Source organism: Thermobia domestica, chromosome 10, assembly GCF_964235325.1.
Source record: "Thermobia domestica chromosome 10, izTheDome1.hap1.1, whole genome shotgun sequence".
Lineage (NCBI taxonomy): Eukaryota > Metazoa > Arthropoda > Insecta > Zygentoma > Lepismatidae > Thermobia > Thermobia domestica.
The window spans coordinates 117280993-117304456 of record NC_137463.1 but is presented as its reverse complement, the minus strand read 5'-3'; the positions used below and the strand labels follow the sequence as shown (position 1 = coordinate 117304456).

At 39.2% G+C, this 23464-nt stretch overlaps 1 protein-coding gene across 1 annotated transcript in view; it reads right to left on the bottom strand.

Annotated features, from left to right (window-relative positions):
* The window catches only part of LOC145662675 (alpha-L-fucosidase-like), a 56846-nt gene extending 35457 nt beyond the window's left edge, over window positions 1-21389 (bottom strand). The window contains exons 1-3 of the mRNA XM_081728491.1: window positions 21144-21389; window positions 13621-13759; window positions 10278-10384 (exon numbers count right to left, since the gene is read on the bottom strand). Of these exons, the coding sequence (XP_081584617.1) occupies window positions 10278-10384; window positions 13621-13759; window positions 21144-21345 (448 nt within the window). The 5' untranslated portion in view covers window positions 21346-21389. The remainder of the gene's footprint in view (window positions 1-10277; window positions 10385-13620; window positions 13760-21143) is intronic.
* Between the last annotated feature and the right edge of the window lie 2075 nt (window positions 21390-23464).

Genomic DNA, 23464 nt, shown 5'->3' with positions numbered 1-23464 from the left:
AAATGAGTTATTTATTGTAAAAGCATCTCTACTGAAATTGGTTGTAGCCAAGTCAGCCATAAGTTACTTCTGCCATTAATAGTCATACTAAAATAATTTTCTTGCCATCGAAAAGAGCAGATTCAAGTTATTCCATGGGAATCCTTACATCTTTTTAAAGCGTATTTTCTGGAATTTACTCTTAAGGCTAATTCACACATAGTGTGTCGTTCCATGCTATTGTCCACAACGTTTCTTTTTAGATTTTGACCTTGAAAATTCATTGGGTTGTCTCATTTAATTCTCACATCATTTGCCCGTGCTATTTCCCTGCCGTGCCCCGACAGTGCTGCCTTGAAGAGAAACCAATCCGGTCGCGGCTCGACAGCAGCATGCTTCGGATATCCTCGGAGTACTAGAAGCAACACGAAATTGACCAGAACCAATAAGAATGTCTTCCTTCTTGCAATCGATTTTCAGAAATTGTTTTGAAAGCAGTAGTGGCATGACATGGGAACAGTATGTGTGAATGCTTGCGGCTATGCACAGATGGAGAATGGCAAGAGGACGCCACACTATGTGTGAATTAGCCTTTAAGTAACTTGGATAAGTCACTTTTTCATGTATTTCTACATTCATATTTTGAAAAGTGTTTGCGACGGCCTCTATACGGTCTTCTGTGCTCAGTGCAAGCGTGTAAGTAATGTTCATCGTTGCTCACTCAATGAGCAAAAAATGGGCATACGAAACCAACGTAAATATGTTGCAAAGTACGGTATCTTTGGTTTTTGAAATGTAAACATATTAACAAATTATAAATAACTACAAAACTTGTTTTCCTTTTTGAATTTTTGTCACTTAAATTGATATCGTATGTCTATATTTTTCAAAGTTAATGTATAAGGGTAATTTAACTCGAACTGGCAACACTGCTACGATTGGAGTGTCGTGTGGGCAGGAGACAAACGACGAACGTAGTGTGTTCCGCGGATGTGTACGAGTCAGTTCAACACTTCTGTGGACCCATATTACGGTGTGTGTGTGTGGCGAGTAGACATTGTTAAAGTGATTGTTGTGTGAAATACCGCCCCAACGCAACGTTCACGCTTGCAGAACAGCGTATGTTTATGAAATTCCAGGTGCCACGAGGGCGAAATATTAGGACGATTTACAGAGGATTAGTAGAGGGCTGTGGTGAAGCTGCTTTACCGTATCGGACAGTGGCGAGATGGGTTGCAACATTTCAGGCGGGGTGACAGTCAACAGACAAAATGCACAATGGACGGCATATACGAACAGCTACGAGCGAAATTCATCTTGCAAGACTACGGACACTGCTTGATGGTGATCGGCGCTGGACTTGTAGTCAATTGGCACAGGAGCTGGAACATTTCTTCCGGATCAGTGTTCCTTTAGGTAACGCAAGATCTTGGCATGTGGAAAATTGCAGCCATCTGACCGAGATTCAAAAGTGGCATAGGTGGGAATGTGCGCGCCTACACCTTCAACGTTACAATGAGGGAGGTGATGACTTCTTGCAGTGTATTATTGCAAGTGAGGAAACGTGGGGAAGATCCTACGAGCCTGAATTGAAACGTCAGTCGAGTGAATGGTGCCACTCAGAATCTCCACGATCGAAGAATCTTCGGCATGAGCCAGCAAATTCGAAGGTGATGATGATAATGTCCTACGACCACGAAAGCATTATCCTGTCACATCAAGTTCCACCGGGCGTTACCGTTAATGCTGCATACTATGCTTCATACCTCAGTCACCATTTGCGACCAGCATTGCGGCGCAAACGTCCACACTTCCTGGAGTCTGAACCAATTCTCCTACACGTCAATGCCAGATGCTACACAGCCAATCCAGTACAGACTCTGTTACGACGATGGGGTTGGGAGGTATGGAGCACCCACCATACTCCTCGGATATGAGCCCCTGCGATATTAATCTTTTCCCAAAAATGAAAGAACCTCTCAGGGGCAAACGTTTCAGAGACATTCCCAGCGTTGTTCGTGCCTTAGGGCGTACTGTCAACACCCTCTCACAAAATGGGGCTTTGAGAGGTATTCAGCGGTTAAAAGACATCTAGCGAAGGGTTCAACAGGCTGGCGGAGACTACATCGAAGGACTGTAAGCTTCTTGAGGTAAGTGATTCACTACATTTTATTTCACAACTATGTTGCCACTTCGAGTTAAATGACTCTCGTATTACCTGACCTTTCACACTTTTGCTTAGACTATACTATACAATATTTGTTACAAATTATATTTCGATTTGTCATAATACTTTAAGAATCATAATTGCATATATCATCTGCAGTATTTCTCAGATCCCAATTCAACTGTCGTCAAATGTTATGCTTTAGACAGTATTTCTAAAACACGGCAGCAAAGTTTTCGCGCCAAACGTAATAAGAAGTCCACAGTAGGTATTCACTAAAATATGCGAAGTGTTCGAACACTTTTGAGCAGTATAACAAATAGAGCACATGTGCCCATCTAGGAAAAAGTGCATAGCTTGTGAGCTAAGTGCTTCCAAAGGAGTAGAAAAATACATCGCAACCTGCGTTTTTTCGAACACGAAGATCCGTGAAGTGGCAGTCCATATCAGTATAAAGGAAAGACATACGCCATCCAGAAATGTATATTTCAGCAATGTTCAAGGAGTGCGGAAGGGATTTCCACAGGGCATAAAGAATTCCCAGATATGCTCAGACTTAAAGGTGAGTTCAGAGTAGGCAAAAATTAAACCTTGACAACAGTGATCACGAAATGCCTCGATGGGAAATCTTAAGCGTTAGGAACAGCTAGCTTCACGACACCTGGTGTTCAAGATAATGCATGTTGCGAATACTTTTGCACATTTTTGGACGGCCACAGCTCCGAAACTAAGCACTTTTTTCCACATACCCATAATAACTTTTTGTTTTACTTTGATGCGAGGAATCATCTCTTACGTTTTATTGATCTAATTCATTAACACGCTGCGTATATGTAAAGCACTTTACGCAACGCAAGTTGGGGTATGGAGCGCAGTCTCCTCAAAACGTATCATTAGGCCCACTATTTTTCACAAAGCCGTCAACAGCTCTGTGCACCTTCCGTGTAGTGCCCTTTCTTCCAACGTTCTGGTACGGCGCAGGCAATCCCACAATAAGTGTTATGGTTGACATTAAAGCATCGGACTTCCGAGAGCTGGTTCGTTGCCAACGTAGGACAGGCTAACAAGGAAGGGAAACAGGAAACTAGGATTGAATAAAGTACATCAGGAATGAATACACAGTGCGTTCCATAAGATAAAGATGGAAATCAAATACAACCACGGATTATTGGGCCACTTTTATTACCGTCACTGTATATAGCAAACTATTGTCTCATCACATCGGCCACAGTTAACACGGTTATACCAGTACGATCATAATGATGCAAACATTTATACATGTATCCAAATTTCTCCACATTAAGTTACATAACAGCATTCCTGTTCTCGATGAGTCATCCACCAATACATATAATTAATATTTTTTCAGTATATGTCATCAATTAATCCTTTAAATCATCGTGTTTCATCATATACATACACCAATCCACATTTATATTATATTTATACTAACTTCGTCGCGTAACAGCAGAAGGAAGCAAATTGATTCATTCAACATGGTAAGCACAGTAATATATTAAACAAGTGTACAGGCATCCGATTTGTTATTTGTGATGAACCAAAAATATATTTTTTCCCTGATGTTATTTGTAAACAGAAGAGATATAATCCAGTTGCGGAATCCTCACGGATTCCAGACTATTTAAACCACTACGACAAATTCATGTTTTCTTCTCTCGATCAACACTACTATTTCTATTTCAATCACTAATAATATATATACAGCAGAAAATATCAATTTAACAAAGGAAAAAGAAGATAACTGGCTATAATTTCTCGGCCATTAACGCCAATATACCGGTGGCGCAGATTAAATATAACCCAACATTAACTTACATGACAAAATAAACAAAAATAATAGCATAAATGCAATAGCAACAATAACTAATAAATTTTTGGTAATGGTAAAGATAAACAACAAGGACGTATTAAAAGAAAAATAATCTTATTCTGTAATGGAGACAAAACAGGCCCATTACATCCGTTTTGGCCAGTTAATAGAATATGCAAAGGCACACTGTTATCTGCAGCAGGAAGAGGCGACATACCATACCTCCCAGGAGACTCTATCGTATATCAGTGGTGTTTCCAACTGAGATTAATCAGCAAGAGAACGTGCTGGCCTTCTCGATCTAAAGATATATCCAATTCTGGTTTTTATGTATGGGTCAAATCGAAAAGAAGAGCTTATATGAGCAAACCACATACGTTGCAGGAGTGTAGAGCAGCACATAAGTAGAATTACTGTCCGTAATGAAGAATATGCTTTCAGCAACATAAATATCCTAACAGCACAATTATATAGCAGGCATATGCCTATGATGTTTCCTCAGGTACATGGGAAAGTGTCCAGTATGTACTTCTGACCAGGGAACTGTACGAATGGGGCACTCGAGCTGCCGGACGAGGTGCATCACACGTGAAAGAGGATGTAAAAAGATGTCCATATCCTAAATTGTAGCGGCTGAGGGCAACATGGACGAGCGTGAGAGGCGGAAGAAGTGGGGCCTACAGTGGGACTTAATAACACAGAAATATGTAGAATCACACGTTTTGCTCCCGAATGGTGAAAGAAATGCATGTCAAATGTATAGGAAGTGGACCATGAGAAGAGGTGCTATATTGTGGGAGGATATGGACATCATGGGCGCCATCTTGAAAGTAGCTATCTTGGATTTGAATTCAAAATGTTAAATGAAAAGTGGGGCATGTGGTATATCAATTAAGACTGAAATTTTACCAGAAATGCATTAGTGTGAATAATTTTATAGTTTCTTTATTGTGAGTTGAGAAATACGAACATGCAACAACGTCTAGAGGGGATATATGGACATAGACAACATAACCAATGTTTCATTTGAGTCCTGTTAAGGTAGAAGTCAATTGTCCAGCAAAGAATACATGACAAAAAGATATACTGTATGCATATGACAGTGATCGTGTGAAAACCATATTATCTAAACCATTCGCAGAATGTAGTCACTGGATGCACCTCTATAAGAAGAGTACAAAAAGTGTGTTCACATGCAATTCACTGGGAATGTTGCAGTGGATAAAGATTGCTGTCTGTGTGTGAACAATATACGTACTTGCCTAAAACACGTTTCATTACACCGTGAATCGTTTGAAATACAATAACATGAATAATAACATAGGCAATTACAAGTAAATATAGGCGCAAAAAGACACCGTACCAGTCTATGAAACACAGTTGATGTGGAGGGTATCGATAAGAAAGATATCGGAAAGACATTTTCGCAGTGTGCACACCTGACGAAGCTGGGATTAGTACACTGATCTTCCTGACAATCTGCTGCTATGTCAGAATCAAAACAAAAGGTCATTGGAGTTTGGAATTTTCCCGGATGTTCTTCAAGATATCCAGCTACGTAGAAGGCATGCTTAATGAAATTAATGAACCGGGAAGCACGAAATTGAAAATGAGTGAAAGCTTGGAGACGGATGAAGTTGTCTCGATGCCAGATATGAAACCCATCAATGTTCAATGTGGCGTCAATGATAAATCGCACATACTGCTTGTAAGTGCGAAAGAATCCAACGTCTAGAGGTTAATAAGTCCAGTGCATTTGGGGGGTATGAGTTGTTTGTGAAGGACAACATTATCTGGAACAGTAGAATGTATCAATTGCGCATCTTTGTTAGAAGACCACGAATTAACAAGCAGCAAAAGGCAATTTTCCGTCACAGTTGGCTAAAATACGTCTTGGAGAAATAACTTCAGAATTCTTGATCATATTTGCAGTTTTTCGAGCAAATGCCTTGATATTCGAAGGAGTGTCTCGCATATTCGCGGGGAATTTACCTGTAGGTTCAGCAGATATTAGAAATAATGGTGATAACAGTTTACCATCCATCGCTATAATCGGCATTATCATATAAGAGTGCGTAACTGCTGTCGGTGATCCGATGCTAGAATACACCCGTTTGACGCCTTTAGTTGCCAGTGTTCTGCCTGAATGCAGTTCCTTATCAAATCGACTTTGATCTGTGTTAGCCACTTGGCCTAAATTGAGGTTTTCTTCCACGATTATAGCCTTTGTTTCCTCGACAAATACGTCTGCATTTCTCTGTAATTCTTCCTCACTTTTGGCAGATTTGGACACGAGTGCTTAATTTTGCGTGACACAATATTGTTACGCTTTTTAAATTTTGCTACCCAGGAAGACGATGCCTTGAAGTTAAGAGTGTCAGTTGGATCAATGCCTTTCTTTACATTCATCGCCCACATTCGAATTGTCCGATCGTGAATTATTCCATTCACGGCCCGCGTTCGTTTAAAACGTAATAGCACCTCGTCGTTTATTTTGCTGATGGACGCTTTGTTGAGGTTGCGTTCAAAAGTACGAAGGGGTTTCAGACTCCCCTGTAGAAATTTGTATCGTGAAAATACAGACGATGCTTTTCTTCTTTTACCGGATGTTTTTTCTGTCTCAATCCAGTAATTATAGGCTTTCTCTAACTGTTCCTTCGTACATTTCGTAGGTTGTTTTGGTGGAGAAGGGGCGCATGACGAACTACTACTCTGCTCACAACTGCTGTCTTTTGGAGAATGAGTTGACGCATTCGATACTCAAGATTCTTCGCGATGGTCACTGTCACTACTCTCACTGTCAATCTCATTCTCATCTGCTAGACACTCGTCTATAACTAACGTTTGATATTCTTCGAGCACCGTATCGTTATTTACTAATAAGCGTCTGATGCGTTCAAAAGCATTACGATCTTCTCGACGGGGATTATCATCGGACGTCCCAAACTCACGAACTAATAACGCTACCACTACTTGGGTATTCATGTTCACGAACAGGACCCAAATACCTTCTACACTTCAAGCACTACAACACAAAATGTCAATTTATGACACTTATTTACCAGGAAGTGAACGACCTAGGTCACATTAAACTTCGCACTAGTCACTCTCTTGTCTCTATATTTTCGTCTACTTGCTGCTAACGCACGTCAGTTATTCATATCGCTCTCGCAGTTTTTCTCTGTTAGCACAGAATGTTGTCGATGGCTCTGTACTACCTGGTCTGACCTCTATCGTTTGTAACTTCTTTTTCTTACGCACAACTAGTTTGCATCTAGCCACAGAGTTTATAATGATCTACATTGAAATTGCAATTGAAATGTAATGCAACAAAAGGCATATTTACAATATTTTATATTACAATATGTTATAATATTAACCAATTAAGTCTATAAGTCACAGCATTATAATATCAGTCACTTATTCCGACATTCTTTGTGTTGTCCAGTGTTCAAACACCTACGTGCCAAAATTCCATCATTGTAGGCTTGTAATGCAACAAACAGTGCATACGAATCCGAAACTGTCGTCAGCCTCAACCTAATTACCTTTGGATTTTTTTATTCTTAAGGTTTATTTCATGGGTATGTGACATTTGTTTACCCATCTCTGTGCTCTTTCTTACCTGCTCGTTTTTTCTAATTCACAAGACAGTTACAATAGCAGTTTTCACACCAATGAATTTCTGGTAAAATTTCAGTCTTGATTGATATACCACATGCCCCATTTTTCATTTAACATTTTGAACTCAATTTCAAGATGGCGCCCATGATGTCCATATCCCCCAGAGTATAGCACCTCTTCTCATGTTCCACTTCCCATACATTTGACATGCATTTCTTTCACCATTTGGGAGCAAAACGTGTGATTCTGCATATTTCTGTGTTATTAAGTCCCACTGTAGGCCCCACGTCTTTCGCCTCTCACGCTCGTCCATGTTGCCCTCAGCCGCTACAATTTAGGATATGGACATCTTTTTACATCCTCTTTCACGTGTGATGCGCCTCGTCCGGCAACTCGAGTGCTCCATTCGTACAGTTCCCTGGTGAGAACAGACACATGGATGACAGACAAGTGATAGTCGCAGTCTATGTCCGCCCCTAGGCACATGCCTGACATGTACCTCGGGAACGTGCCTAGTATGTTCTAGGTTTGTTCCCCATACCGTAAGCGTCAATGAACCACAAAATTACTCATTTTGTGCCCCCGTATTTGCCTCGTTTGAATGAGGAAAACCCAGGAAAAACTTCACTCAGGATGGCTGGCATAAAATCAGCTGTTACCCTTCTCGACCGAGCGTCCCCACCGGAAATCGAACCTGAAACTGCCTGGATCAGAGTCGATAACGTTAGCGACTACGCTATGCATAGCACTAGTATATTTTAATTTGCAATCACGAAGTTATCTGTTATAGTCTACGAATAACAAATCGCCATACTATAACACCCGAAAATCGAACATAGCACCAGATCAGATTTGCTCACATATTATGGGCTGCATAAGTAACAGACAATCAGATTTGGGCAATGTAGAGAAACAGTGGCCCTGTCGTCGCTATTTTTCTTGTAGTGACAAGCAGGACAATGGTAAAGTCGGCCGGTTATAGGTTTAGCAACTTTAGGAAAAAGATGAAAAACTAGAAGAATGTAAGAAATATTGTGAGTTAAATTAATAAACCGCAATTTAGTATCTAACTCACTCTTCTAAATCAAGAGCATAATATAGAACACATACCTTTTCCCACTTCATACGTGACTCTCAAGCTTTCTTTATGTCTGTAAGTGTTCTTGTATATTTATTCATTGAAGTTGAGTGTATCTTTTCAGCACCGAAACTATGAGGCGTAAACATACATTTTAAAATTGAATCCGAACCACCGTAATCCCCTCAACGCTTTTATATCTAAATTCGATTCCGGGACCCCGTGTACCAAGGGCGCACGTACTAGTCACTAGATCAGGTAGGACTGGTGTAGGCCGCCAACCCTACACAGCGTTATTCTTACTGTACATTGGGAATCTCCCACTAGTCCCGTCCTGCGATTTCAAGTTTTTGTCAGAATTTATTGTCTGTGATCGTGGGGCTCAGTGCGCATTACGCTTAACACAGAGACGTTACGATCATACAGCGTCGGCGATAGTAAATGGGTACGCCACTATATTTAATGTTTTCGCCATCCTGGTTCATTAGAAAGTGCCGGCCCCTTAGTATCAATGTTTGCCATTAAACTTCTGTGATTTCCACAACTACAGTATGAGAAAACTAGTCCGAAAATATTTACCGACCCTAAAAATTGGTCCATGCGTAAGTACGGCCCTGCCGTGAGTTATCGGGGTTTGCCCGGAAAGTAGTAAGACTGATTTAAAAAAAAAAAATATTCACAATTTTGACACATCGACTTAACAGTTTGCGAAATATGTCCCTTCTGCATCAACACAGCGTTTCCAAAGATTCTGCCAATCACTGAAGGCTCCCTGGAACGCAGAAACTGGAATGCCTTTCAGCTCCCTCCTTATGGTCTCTTGAATGGCCTGGACAGAGCCGTGGTACCGTCGGGGAAGAAGTCTGCGGGAGCGACATCTGGACTGTAGGGTGGATGGGGAAGCTGTGTGGTGTCGTGTTTTGTCAGGAAGTCCATGACAGCAAAGGCGGTGTGGCTCGGCGTATTGTTGTGATGAAGCTTCCATGATCCAACGATTGCTGGACGGGCGCGGGCGACTCGTTTTCTGAATCTTTCAAGTAGTTCCACGTAGAATGCAGCATTCACAGTTTGACCAGGCGAAACAAACTCTCTATGAAGCACTCCTTTGTAGTCAGAAAAGATAAGCAACATCAATTTAATTTTCGACTTGCTCATGAGAGTTTTCTGGCAAGATGAGGCGGGAGTGTCCCACTCAGAGCTTTCGCAGTTTGTCACGGGGTCGTACTCAAAGAACCACGACTCGTAACGCTGCTTTAACAAACGATTCATTGTGGATATGACAAAGCACCTTGGCTTGGAAGGGGATCACCTTAAACTCGATCTACACTCCGTGAAGGCTTGGGGACGACTGGCGACTGGTGCGCTGGTAGCTGAAACCCACCACCACCCAACCAACGCCGTAACATCCCCCTCCTTTACCACGTTTTCGCGGGAAAAAATCAGTCCTACTACTTCCCGGACAAACCCTGCAGGCTTAATTCTTATGAAAACACTGATATTTTAGATTGCTGACACGTCTGCAGGGCAGACTGGCATAGTCAAAAGAAAAAGTCTCTTGAAATCTACAGTGTTAAATGAAAAAGCTAAAGACGTCTTACCTAATAAATCTCTTTTAGGTCCAGTATCCATCGCATTCCAGTTGAAAGTGTAGCTAGATGGCCACATGGTGAATCCTTCATGGTGCTTGCTAGTCAAAACGACGTACCTGTAAAATATATATATATATATATATATATATATATATATATATATATATATATATATATATATATTTCTTCTTGATGGTTTTAAAATTGAAATAACTGTCAAAGAAAATCAAATATTGCATTTATACCTGCCACCAGGGTTCAGCTTAATGACTTACACAATAAATTCATTAAAAGAATATTGCTTTAAGTGTTTGGAATAGTTCTACCTTTCTTACATGTTTGGCAAGAAGTCGCAGCTCCGCAAACTGTTATGGAGTTGGATGACATACCACCTCATTAAACTAAATAAAATCATTTGCTCGACAACCCAAGAACGAATATGTCCAGTCAGGGCTTTTTTAGTTGTATAATGTACGGTCAGGAACTCAGAACATTGGTACCGATAGACGTTATTTTCGGCTTTCTATATCACAGTTAATTATCTCGTGATGCGTAATCTTGAGTAGTGATGTTTAGCATCTTACATAAATTTGCTAATTAAGAAATCAATCATTATAGGAGCCAAAGATATACTAACATCATTTAGATAGTATAGTTGATTAGCATTCCATGGAACACACAGAACACACAAAGTATGATCGAGACGTATAATGACTTCAAAGATAATAAATGTTGAGTAAATAATAATATGTAAAATTCCCTGACCAACAATATCCTTTATTTCTATTGGCATGTTATAATCATACTAAAAACTACAGAAAACGTAAATTATATTTATTATTAAAATAATCTCTGAATTCATATGTCTGTCAAATTGTTGTAAGTGAACTCAGTAAGCCGTGACCTGAGCGTTTGACAAGGATGACAAACAAGCACTGCAATTGATTAGAAGACATGATAAATATGATTCTTAACACACATGTGTAACACACTTCGTTGCAACGTAATTTTCACAAGCTTTTAAGTACACTTTAACTAAATAGAAGAGACTGTCAATCTCAATCTCGTATTGCTGATGAAAAGAATAATGTGGAAAAGAACGAATGATGCTGTTAGGTGAACCACTGTTCGTATAGTCTTGTAACAGCCCTTACTAGTGGGTCACGCAGCTGTAAGCCTACATAGCTCTGCACGTAAACTTTTCTATAGCTTATTGGGCTCTTTAAGAATAGAAACTTCCGTTTTTAACACTATTTTGTTTTAAGAATGTCTATTCTTAAATTGCAAGTGGAAATTACCTTTTCAGGCTCATTGTTTGAGTTAGATTCTCATCTTGTTATTTATAAATAATAAAAATTAAGCTTTAGTACAAGCAGATACCTGGTTGCTACAAGATGTTCGGTCAGCACAAATAATTCTGCATACCCTCCCCCAATCCTTTCTTTCCTGACCTTGAAAATATCAGGTACTTTTGAGCCTTTGAATAAACAGAACCAGTGGTTCCTGTGAATATGTTCAGGATGTTTCAAGGTATAACGTGAGATCACTGTCATTTAAAATCACCTTCTTGTATACCACCTTGGGACCAGATTTGTGAATTTGTACAGGATGTACTTCAATGCTCTTCCACCAGTGTATGTCAAACCATAGTAATTTTAAGGTTGGTTTACTACACCCCTCCCCCCCAAATACAACAAAAACATTGTGAATAACAAAAACGATTGCCACATTTTGGGGGGGATTTCGTGAAATGTTAATAACAATGTTACTAACAAGAATGTTGGTAACTTCTAAAGAGGAATTTTAAAATATACGAATTGTTAGTAACAACGTTGTTAGTAACATTTTTGTTCTTAACATCTCACAAAATCCCTTTGGAATTACTAGTAACATGTTAATAGTAACAGGAATATCATCACGTAAGCCTATTCAACGGAGAGTTCATTGATTCAACCAAGACAGCTCTTGCTGTAGATTGTGTAGTTAATAATTGGCGCAGCAAGTAGACGAAAAAGAAAGGAATGCACCAGTTTAGAGAACATTACAGAGAAATTAGTCCATTGTATTACCAGAAAGAGTTGGTGCACGGAATTTCAGCGAGTTAGCCGATCATGAAAACTTACTGAAATTTGACTTTCAACAGCACGGCCACATTCAGGGACATAAAGAGAATTTTCTTTCAGGGCGGTCCATGTTCGACTTTGCACATGCTACTTTACAGGACCCTGAGAACCTCTTAACCGCTTTTGGCTGCACTGGGCCCTGACATTCTTCTGATTATTATTTTTTGGTTGCATTGGGCCTCGATAATTTCTTAACCATTTTTGGCTGCATTGGACCTTGAAAACTTCTTAACCATTTTTCTGGTTGCACTGGAAACTAAGATTTTTTAAATTAGTTTTTGACTGCATTCGGTCCTGCTTTGTTTTATCGTTTTCTTTAGCTACATTGGGCCTTGAGATTCTCCTATACCACTCTACCACTACTCAATCACTAAATTAAAGGACATATATAGGTCTTCGGATCACAGAGACGCATATAGGCCTTCGAACCAACATTGTATAGAAATTGTATTATATTACCTTTTGTACTAAAACGGTAAGGGAGAAAATCCGTGTACTCAGTCTCTACCTTCAAAATATTAAACAGCCTCACTCACCCTTCCAGGTTATTTTTTACCTCCACCAGAATGGTGTAATATCCCCACCGCGAGATAATCATCAACAGGCAAGCAGACAACACTTTTCGTGTTAAAACACTATCACGTGAACCGAAGAGGGCGACACCAACGCCAACCACGAAGGAAATCAAAGACAGCTGAAATTTGAATATGAAAGAAGCTGCATGTCTTCCTAGATTAATCATCTCTCATTTCTCTTAGCTGTATTGGCCCTGAGAACTTCCTTAACCCTTCTCTTGGCTGCATTGGGCCCTAACATTTTCTTGATCATACTCTTAGCTGCATAGGGCACTGAAATTTTCCTGATCATTCTCTTGGCTGCATTGTGCCCTGAGATTCTCCTATATCACTCTACCACTACTCAACCACTAAATTAAAGAACATATATAGGTCTTCGGACCAACATTGTACAGAGATCATTTGTAAAAAAAAAAAAAAAAAAAAAAAAAAAAAAAAAAAAAAAAAGGTGCTGGAGAAAATCCAAAGATTCCGTCTATATCTACAAAATATAATTAGCAAGTAGTTGTGATATATTCTACTACACAACAACTACAACTTAGAAGATCAGGAAGAGCAAAGAAGTTTGCAACATGAAAATACTACACTCAATATGAAATGGATTCAATCAACTACACAGGCTAAACTTGCGATTAAAATATGGATATTAGTTACCTAGCACCAGCACTTTTAAAGAGCTCTGCCCATTCTTCAGGATCATAAAATTCAGCAGTGAACTCGGCCGCAAAATCAGCATAAGTAAAGTTAGGTCTGTACATGTTCTTCATATATTCAACCTGGTCTGCACCTCCACCTATAACCACAAATTACAACACACCTTGAATTAGTGAAAGTAAGACCATATATTTCAGAACTATTTAGTGACTTTCAGAAATTTAATCGTAACAGTTGAGTCTAGAGTAGTTTTTGAAAATAGAAATATGGTACTTCTACCGCTTTTCGCAAAAGAGCTTGCAACAAGAGAGTTGTTTTGAATTCTGTGCAGTAGCGTCATTTCAGATTTGGCTTAGGGGAGGAAGGACCCCTTGATATAAGTAAAATTTCGCGTTTTTCACTGACTTAATACTATTCTATTGATAAAATCTATATAAATCTCAAACTTAGGGGGGGGCAAATGCCCCTCCCTGGCCCCCTAAATGACGCCCCTGGTTCTGTGTCACTAAGCATTGTTTCTACTGTACAAATCTTGAACATTAATATCAGAAATATTATTGAAGGCCAGAGTAGGCCCTACTTCGAGTTTGACATAATAGACATGCCTGGTAAGTGAAAAATGGCAGGAATTTCGGTCATCATTGCAACAGCTACAGCATCAGATAAGTTTTTCTCTAATAGTCATATGATTTCCGTAAACTAGGTGTTTTATTTACCTTTCATATAGATATCAATCGTAGTGAGATTGGACACAAAACTTCTGTCAATCAAGCCATCTCAGTTTGAAAAAATAATGTCTAGCGTTACTCAACATGGTGAGTGGCAGTACTAAAAATGGAATTAAGAGTGTGCTATTTAATAACAGTGTGACCAGTGGCGTATTTGAGGAGATGGCTATCGGGCTCAAGCCCCCAAGAAAAAATTTCATTATTACTTTTTGGTATTATGGGTTCAACACAAATGCTTCTTACTGGTTCTCAATCCCCCCCCCTGAAGCAAGATCCTAAATACTCCACTAGGAGACCTACGACAATTCCGACAGAAATGTGGAGACCGCACTGTGTGAACAGTTTAATAGTATAGGTATGTAAAAAAATCTAAATCACATCAACATATTATAATAATTACGAACTTTCCAAATGCAATAATTATTGCAATACTGATTAGTGACACAGCCAGAAACATCATAGAAGGCACTCACTAATAATTGTCATTACGAAGAAGCGTGCTTGCACACACTCATATACATACACTAAGCATTATGTGGCGTCACCAGCTGTAATATGGGAGATATAGTCGGTCCGAGTACATTACGGACTCTTGCAACAATAAGTTTATTTTCTTTCAGAATACAGAAATGAGGCGAATTGCAGAATAGACAGTTAAGAAAGAAATTATTTTTAGTTTTCGTTACTTACACAGTATTGAAATATTGATGACTTTTGCTAAGTAGTAGTACTAAATTAAATTTCCTGACGGTACAATTCACGAAAGACTATTGCTAGCTAGATAACTCACGTTCACCTGAGTGACGCTTGGCCAGTGCATCGGTTCTCAGGTGCCATTATTTCTGATCTTCTGATTGTAATTCGTTACCTCTTAATTCAGGCAGCACTCCATTTACTTCATGATGCTAGGTCAACACCGAAAAATATTAGTGCTCCCACTGAGAATAGAATCAAGAACCATGCACACCGAGATCATACACGGTAACAACTAAACGAAACACGAGTTAAATGATAATATAAAAGTCAGTCATAAGTCTTGCAATATTTTGGTACACGATATACTTACATTTATTACAGTACAATGAAAGCAGGTTAATATTCAAAGCAGTGGCGTATTTAAGGGGGGGGCTTCCGGGCTATGAGCCCCCCGAAATCTTACTTACTATTATAGTAAAGTATATAAAATATGTTGCAGAATTTTCACATTTTCAGGCAAAGTCCCTCCCCCCGAAAGTTAGCAAAGCCCTCCCCGAAACAAAATCGTAAATACGCCACTGATTCAAAGTATAGCAACTCGTGTTGGATTGTCTGCAGCCACTTTCCTGACACTTCCTTGATGCCACGTCTTATTCGTAGAGCCAAAGAAGCCAGCCACTGTTGTTTCCAACTTCTAATGGTTAGTGAAGCATCCTGATTTTCAGGCAGAGCGCCATGGACCGAAACCAGTAGTAATCCAAGAAACAATATCAGGACTATATGCTGGATATGGCATCAGCGTAATGCAATCAAGTTCTAGCACTTTTTGCATTTTTCAAGAGCCGTGCGGGGTTTTGAGTTCTCCTGTTGCAGCAGAGCACGCTTTCCGTTCACCAATGTAGGATACTTTTGGCGTAGGGAAGCACAAAATCACTCCAACTGTTCAGAATAAAGATCGACATTGGTGGTAAGACTGTTAGGACCCAGCTCGAAGTGAATTACTCCTTGGCAGTTCCACCACCACACAGAGCATGACTTCATGCTCGAAACGGTTCTATTTGATTATCGGTTTTGGAAGTTGGACTTCGCTCAACTACTATTTTTAAACATTCTGACTTTGGGAAGCACTTACTTTTCGTCACGGATTTTACAGCGGTTGTCGGCATACATCCATTCTCCTGTGGAACTGAGCTGGGGTCAATTCATGTGGCATAATGCGGTAGCTCATGATGGTTTTCCCTATTTCGTGAAGGTAACGCACTACAATGGGCTGGAACACGTCGAGTTGGTTTAACAATCGTCGCCTGCTGCACTGAGAAAATAAAATCGCATGTGGCGTGCCTAAAAACGTAGATTACATGTATAAATCCTGTAGTTTTAGGACTTAACGTACAGCAAACGTATAACTGAAAAAAGTATATTTTATACGTACTTTCCGTATAAGTGTTCCGAATAAACATACTTTCCGTATGAACGAAAGAACTGTATATATGAGGTCAGGATCTCATATACAGATTGACGTATGTAACGTTTGTAAAGGTATGTAATTTACGGAAGACAGATGTCATACATCCTGCAACGGTATGATGTTACATCTAAGCGGGAAAAGTATGTAATATATGGATAACGTATTGTCCGTACTGATTTCCGTAGTAAACATATTTATACAATATACTACTGTCAGGGTAACGGATTTTTCTCAGGGTGATTGATGGATTATCTTCAAGGGGGCGTCATAATACCTCAGAATCTTTTACCATGGGATGGACGGACCTTGGCTGATCTTCGACATTTCTACAACTTGTACATAATATCTGTGAAACCAACAAGTTGCTGTGCTTTGATTCACTGTACCTTCTTATTTCGCATGAAAAATTATTTGGGTTGCTGCCTCAGAGTTATACGCAAATTTCAAACTCATACAGTAACAGTTCACGTATCAGACGTTGTTGAGCACTCATAGTTACTGCTACTAAAAACTGACTGAAGATACTGAGGGAATGGCACTCCCCGTGGTAAAGAGTCCGTTTGCCATATTATCTCTTGGCCTAGTTGACCTTATGCTTACAGTAGGTCACGACAGAGTTTTGGAAATATAACAAGATTTATGACTCAACCTTGTAATAATAATAATAATAATAATAATAATAATAATAATAATAATAATAATAATAATAATAATAATAATAATAATAATAATAATAATAATTTTGGAACATCCACCTTCTTTTTAATGCTCTCTGTTCGCATCTGCATATGGTAAATTTTTATTTATATTATAGCGAAAAAGTGTTGAAAAAGACGAAAAAATTAATATATAGCTAATCTGCTGTAATCTTGAGTAGAGTTAGGGATAGAGCTTTTGGAAAGTAAGATTTCTTAACATGTCAGTGATCAATTCAACTAAGGTCCAGAGACAATTTTACAGAGCTGATGACGAGCACAGCGTAGGAGAAGGAACCAGAAGTCAGTAGCCCCTGAATCTAGTAGTGAGTCATGTATAACTCTGTGTGGAAGTTGTTGTGGTCAACAGCTATTATGTCTGTTAAAGTGACACCTTATTGGGAAGTGTACATGAAATTTCCTATGCACAATTCAGTGCGTCAGTGATTGTGAAAATGTGTTTGGAAAGGGGCAACAATATCAGCAGGCGTACAATAGTAAGGGTAAGTCAGCGCTGTAAAAACACCGGCCCTAAATATCAAGATCAAGTCATGAGAGTGAAAAGGAAACGGGCATGTCCAGCCAGGACACTACGCGTTGTGATAAACATCAGGGCATCAGTTGTGAAGGAGAACCCACTCACCCAAAGCAACCTTGCCACCTCATGCAGGATATCACAGAGCACAGTGTGTCGTATCATAAATGACAATTTGGGACTAAAAAGAACGTCATAAGACGATGGGGCATAAGTTATCACCAAGGCACATTTAAGACATTCACGAACGCAAAAACGTTTTATAAACAGTACCTCTTAGGTGACAAATGGCAGTGGGTTGTCATTCTGGATAAAACCTGGATCTACCTTGATGACAACAATAAGCTCAGGGCCATTTTTTATTCACCACATGATAAGGGCCGCGGAGAGTTCTGTGAATGTCGCGAGAAGTTTTCGAAAGGCTTTATGGTGGTGACAGGTTTCTGTGCCGGTGGAAAATTGCCAATGCATCGTGTGGATTCGAAGGCCAAGGTGAATACAGCCTACTTTCAAACGAACATCATGGAACCCCTATATACAATGCAATCCCACAACTGTATGGCAGGTACAGCTGGAAAGTGTGGATCCACACGGACAAAGCATCCACTCACACTGCTCGCAGTTCTGTAGCGTATTATCGACGTATGGCCATGGAGACTAGTGTGTCTGTTATACTCTTCTCCTCCATACTTGTGAAGTCACCAGATGCGTCGCCAATGGATTTCTGCCCATTTGGCCTTCTGAAACAAGGCCCCGCGCGAAGGTGTCCCACCATCAGAGTGGGGCTCTGGAAAGCTTGTCAAGCGGCGTGGTCTACAATTCCCCTCACACATCTTCGGCGCACACTGCTTCAATAGAAATTGCGTTGCAGGGCGATAGTCCGGGCTCGTGGTCACCACATCGAGCAAAACCGTTGGTGGAGGAAGGGACTGTCGTGAGCAGGTGAGAGCACAAACTTTGCCCATCTTAGGTGAATTGACCTGTAATGGTTGTTTTTAGTGATATGTATAAAACTTTGGTACTCTCATTTCGTAACTGGATGCACACAGTTGCAATTTTATTATAACACTATTTCATAACAGTGCCCGAGCGTACTATTATTTTCGGGGCCTGGTGGCTCAGTGGTAGAGCGTTCACCTCAGGTGCATGGAGTCCTTGATTCTATTCCAGCTCGCGCCAAGTGAATTTTGTGGTGGATAAACACCGTGTGCGTTGGTTTTCTCGGGTTCTTCTGTTTCCTTCCATTTTCTTCATTCAACCATTTCATTCATTTCTCATCACCACCGTCTCCTTTAGCCTAGCCGGCATAACCGTGGGACGTAAAACTTCAAGATTTCATTTTTTGCACTATTACTCCCCTCCTTTTTTTATTTTTTTTTATTTTTTATTTATTTTTTTTTTACATTTTTCCCTTATATAAAGATAAAGTCAATCAAATGAACCTCCTAAAACATTTTTCTTTTCTTACAAATAGTTTGTTCGCACATTTTCTATGACATGTGATTTTAATTTTGCAGAGTTTCAAAACGCTTTTTCAACTGCAACAAGTTATTAATGCTTTCACATGCTCAAACAAGGCTTTCAGTTCGTTTCAGTATGTAAAAATGTGCCCCCTGAAAAAGTCATGAATTCACCCAAGAAAATTCTCTTTGGTACACCCCTGAATAATTTTATTTTTTCAAACAAACAACCGTTGGCTCGATGAGTGTCACGATTTCTATTTTTCTGAAATTTTGGAAAGTGACAGTGTGGTTATTTGTTATATTATTTACACATATTTGTATGATGTGCTGATTTGTAGTATCTACAGCAGACAACGAAAATTCTAAGACTACTTCTATTTTTTATCTAACATATATGGTGCCGTTATGATAAGTGTTATTCCTTCAGTTGTTGTTATAAGCACGTCCAACAAGAGATGGTCTCTGACGTTTCTTACCACATGCGGTGGGACATTGCAGCCCCTACTTTGATACCAGTGTTACCAACCACGATCACTCTGTCTTATACCATTAATTAAATTGCCACTACAGTTGCACCGAAAAAAACCTTGACATGCGAGTAGAGGCAATGTCACTGCGAGCTGTCAGAGACGTTCTCCTACTGGACGCACTATAGATTTTGGCAAAAAAAAAAGTCATTTAGCAATTTTATAATTTAACATGATTTGCATGATACGGTTGTTTTACGCCTTTTCTTGTTCAACATAATAACTTTTGTACTGTTGCAACCCCTATAGAGCTTTCTTTTTCTTTCTTTCTTTTCTTTTTTTTTTCTTATTTTTTTTTTTTTTTTTTAAGTAGGCATTTGCTAAAGCAATCTCGATCCTTCGTTTCTTGCACTCAAGTCATAGACAATAGATTTGATGATAGAACGAATTGATTAGGAAAAGAATCAAGTTTTTAATACATTACTCCGTGATGATACACTTACCGTACAAAAGATAAATTCGATTTGAAAGCAAGATTACTAACTATAATCATTGGTTTATTTAGAAGTGGGCTATTGGGCTCTAGTCCCCCACCTTCCCCGAAGTAAATCTGTTAGTGTTTCGCATTTCACGTAAGCCAATAATCCTTCTTACCGTTTCTAAGAATTTCATTGACTTTCCATTTTCTTGTTGTTCAGAAATAATATTGTATTTGTCAAATTCCATTCCATTCAGTTATTTCTGCCCCTTCTCCACTCTCACTCAATGATTTCATTCCTCATACCTGGAAGTGTTACTATACAAATACTAAAGGAAGGAAAATGAACTTCATTAAAATTTGTCGACACCCGAAAGGAAAAATATAACTGCTATTCAAGTGTTGTGCATAGCCCCAGCTCCGTAGCCAGCCCGAAAATGTAGGGGGCGACGGTGGAAGTTAGGTGAGGCCCGATTCAAAAATATTATAGTTCATTTGCAAGCCTACCGTCAGTGGCGTAGCAGCTGCCCCCGCAACCCCCGCAGTGCGGGGGGGCCCCGATGTATAGGGGCCCCGAAGTCTTGCCATGAATAAAGTTTTAAAGAAGTAGAACTTCCACCTTACTTGTGTCGGCTTTACAAGTGGGGCCCCTTCTCTATACTTTGCGGGGGGGCCCGCAAAAGTGTGCTACGCCACTGCCTACCGTGAAAATTTTAGAGGGGGCCAGTAAAAATTTATGGGGGCGGCCGCCTAGACCCCCTGAATACGTGCCTGCATAACCCCCCCCCCCCGAACAAAATCCTAAATACGCAACTGACTATAATAGTAACATTTTCAGCAATATATTCCCACGGCTTGTCTGGGAGCATTGTTCGCGTTGCCCTAAATCCTCTTATCCACCAGGAACAGAATCCGTCACCATGCAGAGCAAACGCAGGGTTCTCCCATATAACGAGCTTATAATTAACAACGTTACTGGATTCTGCTACTTACCTCTCCAGTACGCCCAAAACCATTCTCCTCCAGCTGTGCTCGGGACTGCATACAGTCCCCAATGCAGAAATATACCAATTTTGTTTTTATCAAACCACTCTGGCAACGGCCGTGAATCTAAACTCTCCCATGTTGGCTCATATTGAGCGTCAACATATAGAATTGACACAAACACACACCACACAATAACATGAGCATTCATGATGGAACCAGCACCAATATTTCACTGTTTGAAAGATGCTTTTTATTCTGTGGTCCTTTCTCACAAGATACAAAGATATTATTGTTTTGATTTGATAAGACCAATAAAAAATACAAAAGGCTCTTGCACAATTTATCTTTTATAAATAATAAAATGAATTCTATCAGCTGACCTCCTTCAAGTGTCAAATAGTTGTGTTTATTATTTGAGTCTATAGCATTAACCTCAGTGCAAAACAATTGATTTATTGTTATTGTCCACACAAAGATACGAAACTGAATTTGCAGGTTCGTTATCGTGAATGACGATGCAAAGTCAAACTACTCGTTTAAGAAGCAATGGGTTTCTGTTAAGAATGTATTAAAGCAATTATACAAAGCGAACTCTTGTTTATGTTATCTCCAGAGGCAATGCGTGGGTGTTTCTTGTATATTGCCGTACTGAACAAACTCAACACACGGAAATATGGTCGCGATTAGGAAAGGATTTACAGAATTATTCCTCTTCCTTATTCTAATAAAATAAATACATACTTTAAGATGAATCAATCGATATACAAATCCGTAGGAGTAACCACTTAGTTTAGAACGATTCTATTAAAACTTTTACATGTGTGGATAATTATAGGAGAGACGGGGTAAGGAATCAGGAGAGTCAATCACCCTTTAAAGGCTGTGACGTCAATTCCCTCCAAATTAACAAAGTATCCCCCTCACATTTAATTTTACACCTCTTCCTATCACAATGCGTGAGGTCATTGGTTAAAAAAAAAAAAAAAAACTCGATACAAATTGCAATCACACACTTTAAATTTAAATCTAGTTTGTTTCAACGTAAAATTGGTAATTAATTTTTGTACACTTTGGGATGTTTCATTGTATAAGGCAAAAAATAAAATGTAAAATTTGTGCACATTGTTAATATCCGGAGTCTCACAAGGAGACTTACGGAATTGTCACTCATCGATTTTAATGAAACTTTGCACACTTGTACAACATCAAAAAATAATCGACACGTATTTTTTGTTTCGGCAATGGTGAAGATTTAAGGGTGGAAACCACCCTTTGAACGTTAGGAGTGGTCTCCAAGCATAGACAGAAAACAATCATTTAATATAGAAGTAAACTTACTGCCAAGGGGGATTAGGACAGCTGATTCAGAATGTGACGTCAAAATTACAAAATTCAAAATGGCGGATCCAATATAGTGATTACAATTACAGAATGTCTTCTGGTTTGAAATTCTCTGTAGTTAACCAAGAACAATTACAGTTGGCAGAAATTAAAGCGAGGAGGTTGCAGACCAATTTGAAACCCCTTTCTGTATTTATTTCAATGGGATGCTTGATTAAAGTAAGTCTTTGCACCTCTCACTATAGCGTTTACAGGGACACAAATAGTAGAAAGTGTGGCACAAGCAATAAATCTATGACTCATAGCTACACCATACAACCTTTAATTTTTGAAAATGGTGTTGATATTACCGTTGTTAATTATTTTGCAGGAAAAGAATGAAACATTTAACCCTATATTCTAAAGCCATCTCTATTTATCTGTAAACATCCTTGTGAAAGCATCAAATTTGGGAAAATTAATATCAGGTCTTGTGAGATCATGGTTTCAAGAGATTTTTCTCCCAATGTCTAATGTAAAGTCCATTTCGTTATTAGATTCGTAGAGTGGTCACAATTCATAAACTTTTCAACCTATTTTACGAACAAAAGAGTACCTCAAAATAGAAACCATTCGGCGCTAACAACTGGTAGGATTCGGAGTCTTGATGTGTTCGTCTTTAGGTCGTGAAAAAACTTCTTGAGACTGATATTGTCCTCTACTACTATAACATAAATTTGCATCTCCGTAATAATATAATTTAAGATCCAAATCACTAATTTATAATCAGTTTTCTTCTCTCAGATTTGCAAATCTTATTAGATATGCGTGATACAAAAACAGTTATTTGGAAGAAGATTGTGCTGCATTTTGCGATTTGTCAGTTATTACTGTAATAAGGTGAGCTTGGTGTCAATAATGTTTATGCATCACACACTTTTTTTTTACGAAATATCATTACTCTGAAGCGTTGTCTCAATAAATTCATAATTATAACAGTTGAGGAT